This window comes from Peromyscus maniculatus, chromosome 7 (assembly GCF_049852395.1).
Source record: "Peromyscus maniculatus bairdii isolate BWxNUB_F1_BW_parent chromosome 7, HU_Pman_BW_mat_3.1, whole genome shotgun sequence".
NCBI lineage: Eukaryota > Metazoa > Chordata > Mammalia > Rodentia > Cricetidae > Peromyscus > Peromyscus maniculatus.
In genome coordinates this window covers 46,614,100-46,620,099 of record NC_134858.1, presented here as the reverse complement: position 1 = coordinate 46,620,099, position 6,000 = coordinate 46,614,100, and the positions used below count along the sequence as shown (strand labels likewise).

Sequence of the window (6,000 nt, the reverse complement as noted above, 5' to 3'; positions counted from 1 at the left end):
TTCTGGGTGAACACTGGATTGTGACTTCAAGAAAGAAAACAAGGTAACCTCACTCTAAGGAAAATCACATTCTTTAGCTTGTCTCGAGGTTTGTTTTGCCCTTGTGCTGTTATAAAGCACCCTGACAGAAGAGACTCAGGGAAGGAATTATCTAGCTCACAGTCCAAGGTACAAGGTGGGAAAGGCAAGGCAACAGGAGCTAGAAGCAGCTGGTCACATCCCATCTGCAGTCAAAATAAAAGTGCAATGATCGCATGCATGCTGGTACTCAGCTTGCTTTTTCCACTTTTAAGAAATCCAGGATCCTAAGCTTAGGGAATGATGCCACCCATTGTAAGCAGGTCTCCCCACCTTAATTAACATAATCAAGATCACCCTCCAGATGTGCTCTAATATTTAGAGTCCATGGGAGAGATGTATGTCAAAGTCATTGGGTGTTCTGAAAGTACCAGCATTTCTCTTATGCAGGCATAGCAACATTTAGTTTATTTGGACTTATTTTTAAAAACAAAATGATACAGCCATTAGTAAAACATTCGCTCAATGAATGAATAGTGCCTTCCACATCAGTTCACACTAGATTTAACCGGGAGTAGCAGACAATGTGTCAGGGCAATCTCATCCCCAGCCCTGTAACAGACTTCTTGCAGGAGTCTGTCCTCTCTGGGCACTGATGAACCTTCAGCAAACCCAGCTTTCCTACTTCCTGTGGACCCTCTCAGAACCCTGCCCACTTCTATCCCATTTCCGTTCCTTAGTGTCAGCCTTCAATACCTAGAAACCCAGTGGACACACCAGACCTGGATTCAGATCAGTGTCTCCCTCAGCCATCATCAGAGAAGCTTCCTCCTGCATCAGATGGGAACAAATACCGAGACCCACAGCTAGACAATGTACAAAGAGTGAGAAATCTTGAGCTCTCAGTCCTAAACAGGATGTCTTCATCAGACTTCTCCCTCAGGGCTCAGGGCGCTATGAGGAAGAGAAAGTGGAAAGATGGTAAGAACCAGAGGGCATGGGAGAGAGGGAAAGGAAACAACATCTTCTACATACAACGGGACTTGATTCACCAATGAACACTCAGAGACTTTGGCAGCATGCACAGGTCCTGTATAGGTCCAAGCCAGATGAGGTCCCAGCGGAAGATGAGAGGCAGAAGTGGACATGAGTTCCTAACCCTAACCAAGAAGCTATTTCTCACACACACAAAAAGAAAAGCATTAGTTTTCTCCAATTGTGTTTCACTGGGGGTGAAAATCACACTTAAGGGCAGGTACCATGCCCAGCAGTCGCTGGTTAACACAAAACAAGCTCAATAGTATTTTTTGGAAGAATTTTTTTGGTCTCATATTGCTTTGTTTAGGCATTTTTTAATCTTACTAGTCCTTTGCTTGTATATTACAATTTTCAATTTTGTGTTTTATGGTGTGTGTGTGTGTGCCGCGTGTATGTTTCTCGTGCTTTTCCTTTCTTAGGGTTATTTTGTTTTATTCTAGTTTGTTAGTTTTTGTCTGCCTGTTGAAAGAGAGAAGGCATGAAATTGGGTGAGGCAGTGGGGAAGATCAGGAAGGAGATGAGGGAAGAGAAACCGTGATCAAAATATATTGTATAAAAATTCATTTTCGATTTTTTTTTTAAATCAAAAAGAAAGAGGCGATATCTCTGCCTCTTTGTGCTGTTCTCCATTGGCAAGTAAGTACTCCAGCTAGACTGCTTCTGCACCCCATGCCCATGGAGACTTCAAGTTACTCTTCTATTATCTGAGGCTTTGGATGGTAGAATCTTGCAATACATGTTGGAAGTGGCTGGCTCTGCCTAGACTTCTCTGCCCTCCAGGTTAATGCTACCGCTGGGGACTCCTCAGTTCCTGTCAGACATTCGGTAAAATTACCCAGTGATAACTCGGAGGAGGGGCGGGGGGGGGGATGATATCTTTTTAAAGGTGTGTGCTATGTATTTTGAATGTGAATGAATGTGCCCCAAGCTCACTCTTTCCTAAATCCTACTAGGGTTCTCTGCATACTACTACTTACTCCTGTAGTTAGGATCCAGGCCTCTTAACCATATTAACCTAATAAGAAAGTGCCGTTTTTCCACTTTGTATGTGAGAAAAATTGAGAAGCAGAGAGAGTACGCTACTGTCTTGGAGACCACACATGGGTCATGGAACACAACCGGACTCACACCGAAGTGCGCTGACTTTGTAGGTAAACGATATGAAACCAATTGGGACTGAGACCTCTCGCTCCTCGTAAGCGAAAGGGAGTTGTTATCAGCGTTGCTTTAGAGACCAGCGCTTAGCTGCTTGGGTCTCTGGCTCTGGGAGGGACATCCCAGTTTCCAACTGGGCGGCGCGTTCTGAGAATCACAAGAGGCCCCGCCCCGCCCAGGTCCCGCCTCTCCCCAGCAGAGGCCAGTCACAGCTTGCCCTCCACTTCCACTTCCTGTCCGATCCTGGGTGCTGCAGGTCAGTTTAGCTGGGTGGTCTTGGGGTCTGCCCTGGAACTAGTCGGGCCTGGCCTTAGAGTTGAGCAGAGGCCAACTGGCTTGAGACCCTGAGGATGGGCAGGTAACCGCTGCAGGCTGGGACCAACCCTGAGTGCACAAGGCCAGGACGCTGGGAAGCAGTTGCCAGGCAACAGTGCAGCTGTCCCCGCCCTCCCGTGTGGTGTGCAGGACGAAGGGCGGGGCGTGCGTCCCTCTCCCCTAGGTGCCCTGCCCCAGCAGTAGCTCTACGCAACTGCTGACCCCTCTGACTTTGGTTCTCTGCCCTGGAAAGATTGGCTGTCCCTGTCCGTGAAGCGCCTGGTCCGTGCTAGCCTCGTACCTTTGGACGAGTTTCCATGGAATGTTAACTGTTTGAGCCATATCCAAGGCTGCTTTCTAGATAAGGGAGCCTCACTAATAACCCACCAAATCCCCGTTGCTAAAGTCAGCCCCGTGGTGTCCTCTGGGTTTGCATTTTGGTTTCCATAGCATGCACGGACAAACTGGGTAATTGCCCGTGACACAGTTCTAATTCATAGTTGTCTTATATGTGTCCCTATAACTGTATGTTTTATGACAGCACTACCAAGCCTATGTGCGAGTCAGAACCACAGTATAGTGTATTTAAAATGTGCATTCCTGAGGGAAGCTCCTACGTGAGCTGAGACTCACTGTGAGCCAAGGCTGGGGAAATCTATGTTTTACAAGCTTCAGGTGATCTTTAGCTGTGTGGATAAACCTTTGGGTATCATTGAGTTTTTCATGTAGTCCTCATGTTCAAATCCAAGTGGAATAAAGCCAATGTACTTTGGTGGGGAGGGGTACTGGAAAGCAGGCCCTGGTGTACTTTGTCACCTTTTGCCAATTTGTGCCGTCTCTTCGTCCTCAGAAACAAGGCAGAGGCAGGGGTTTTAAGCAAGTGTGAACATGTATATGCAAATAGTCCTCTCTCTACTTACCTGATGCACTACCTGGCCCTAGCTTCAGACGAGGCACGCCTGTCATGACCAAAGTTGGGCATCACCCTCCTCCTGGAGCCTTGGCAATCCGTCTGCGGCTCTGCCAGCTTCCTGTGCATCTGAGTCCTAAATTACAGTGGTTGATGTTGGCTTTGGAGGAATTATTGTAGAGCAATTTCCCTAGCAGAGGCAGGGCTGGCAGCGCTCCGGAAGTATTGCCACAAGTAATTTGTGTCCCTTGGCCTTAAATGGCAGTCAGAGGAAAATGGCTCACCCTGCTGTTATTCATGACATTTACAAACACAAATCTGCCTTAATAATAACCACTTGGCTCTTAGTCTTAGACAGATAATAAGCCCGACGGTTCTGTTTAGTGTTTTATTATTAATTTCATAATTTATACTGCCTTCCTTAGAGATTTGTGTCAGCGATGGCTGATGATGAAGAGAGCGACTTGCAGAGATTTCTGGAAAATGTGGATGAAATCAGTAAGTAGTTGTAAATCCTAGACTGAGTTCTGCTTTGGAGAGGTGGAGTGGGTAGAGAGAATTGATGGCTCTCAGTTAGCTCCTGGCTTGTCTGATGGGTTTATGACTCTCAAAAACAAAAGTGTAATTGAAATTAAACAGAAAGGCTATTGAGAATTCAGTTACAACCTTGGGGCAGTATTTTCTGCCTGTTAATTGGTATCGTAGAAGCTGTGATGGTCTCACTGAAATTCAGGCTGACGCTTCCTCCACGCACCTTTCCATTCAGCAAGAGCTAGTATTCCCATGTTACCAGTGAGTCTAGCTGTCCCTTCTGAGCCCCCCGAGAGCCTGTGTGATCATTTGGGTCCCTCTTGTTGTAAGCCGGGGGCAGGGGTGGGGGGGCAGGAGTGTGTGGCTTTCTCTCCAGACCTGCCAATTACATGAGTGGCTTATGAGTGTCATCTTTTCTGACCCCCTGGCCAAGAACACCCTTCCCAAGCTCAAACAGGTAGGATGTTGACGTCAGAGAATGTACTCGGGACCTACACAGCACATGGAAGAGATTCCAAGCCAGTCCGTCCCTCTCCTGCGTGTTTGAGTCTAAAAGAGCCAGATTTAGAAATGGGGCAACCTCATACGGATACACAGTTGTGTGTTCTTGGTGTTCCTCTCCAGCCTCTCCTCCGCTCCCTCCTGGAAGGCTTCTGTGGCCTTGAACACTGCTCACGGTCTCTTCATGTGAGCCCACCTGTTTGCGGGTGTCTACACTGCTTGAGTCTACACTGCTTCTCCACCTTTCTTTCAGCACCTCAGGCTCTATGGCCAATTGCCAAGTGTACTCCAAGTCACAAATGCTTCCAACTTAATGCGTCCAGAAGTGATTCATCATCTCTTCCTTTCTCTCCTCTCCCCTTCCTAAATCTAACTACCCCCTCTCTGCTGTCTGCTTCTGGTCTCAGTTGGTGGCACCGCCACCCCCCAAATCTACAAGCCAGTGGGACTCCTCCCACCTTTACACCCTGTAATCCAATCAGCCTTCAGGTTTGGCTCCCCCGCCCCACCCCCAGTCCATCTTGTTTGAGCTGCCCTTGGTTCTGGTTCCTCTAGGCAGATGCTTAACAACCTTAATCGCCGCCATTCATGCCACCAGGCCTACGCTCCCCACAGGGTAATGTATCTAAAATGCAGGTCTGGCCAGACACTTCTCTGCTTGTGTTCTCAGTCACAAGAAATCAGAAGCTCTCCTTGGGCGGAAGCCCTCACATGACCTCCTCCGTGAACCCTCTCTACACCTCACGCTTGAGCAGCAATAAGCTGCATGTAGTCTGCTCCCCATACTCTGGTGTTCCATCTCTGCACTTGATTTTGTCATTCCCTCATCTTTCTTTCCCTGTCTAGTGTTTATTCATTCTTGGTTTACCCAGGTACTATTTATATCAGCATCATGCAATTGAATTTTCTACAATGTTCCAATTGGTCACTGTGGTAACTCTTAAGACACTCTGAGCAGTGGGAAGGTGATCAAATTGCTAATCCTATTGCATTTTAAACTAAGTTTAAATGGCTACATGCATGTAGAGTCTATGTATCCATTCCTAAGGCTCCTTCTGTGTATTATTACTAAGTACTACACAACGTGAATCACTTTTCTTTATGATATCTGTAAGTTAGTGGGAAAACAAATGATAAATAATTTCAAGGTGATATGTGGGAGAAGGAGAGAGTTGAAAAGTGCAGCAGAATCTGACCCAGTTTAGGCTGATAGGACTGTTATCAGAAAATACCAGTGGCTAGGTGAATTAAACAGGGGAAATCTATTTTATCACTGTTCTTGAAACTCGACTTTAAGAACAAAGGGTTGACAGGATTGGTTTTTCCTTAGATCTCTGTATCTGACTTGTAGAAGGCCAATTTTCATTGTGTAATTACAGTATATGTCGTGTGTGTGTGTGTGTGTGTGTGTGTGTGTGTGTGTGTGTGTGTGTGTTTATACAGATAGGTATGTGTTCTTGTTCATGAGTATGAAAATGCACATATCTATTTTGATTTTTTTCTTTTAGATAGGGTTTCTCACTGGGACCTTG

At 46.5% G+C, this 6,000-nt stretch overlaps 1 protein-coding gene across 3 annotated transcripts in view; it reads left to right on the top strand.

The window, feature by feature from the left end:
• Positions 1-2,366: 2,366 nt before the first annotated feature.
• The window catches only part of Ttc12 (tetratricopeptide repeat domain 12), a 43,896-nt gene continuing 40,262 nt past the window's right edge, over positions 2,367-6,000 (top strand). The window contains exons 1-2 of one of the 3 annotated variants that reach the window (XM_042280885.2): positions 2,367-2,467; positions 3,862-3,934. In XM_042280885.2, coding sequence (XP_042136819.2) covers positions 3,877-3,934 — 58 coding nt within the window. In that variant the 5' untranslated portion in view covers positions 2,367-2,467; positions 3,862-3,876. Of the gene's footprint in view, positions 2,570-2,602; positions 2,809-3,861; positions 3,935-6,000 lie in introns of those variants that run through there. The other 2 variants (XM_042280888.2, XM_042280886.2) reach the window with 2 other exon arrangements.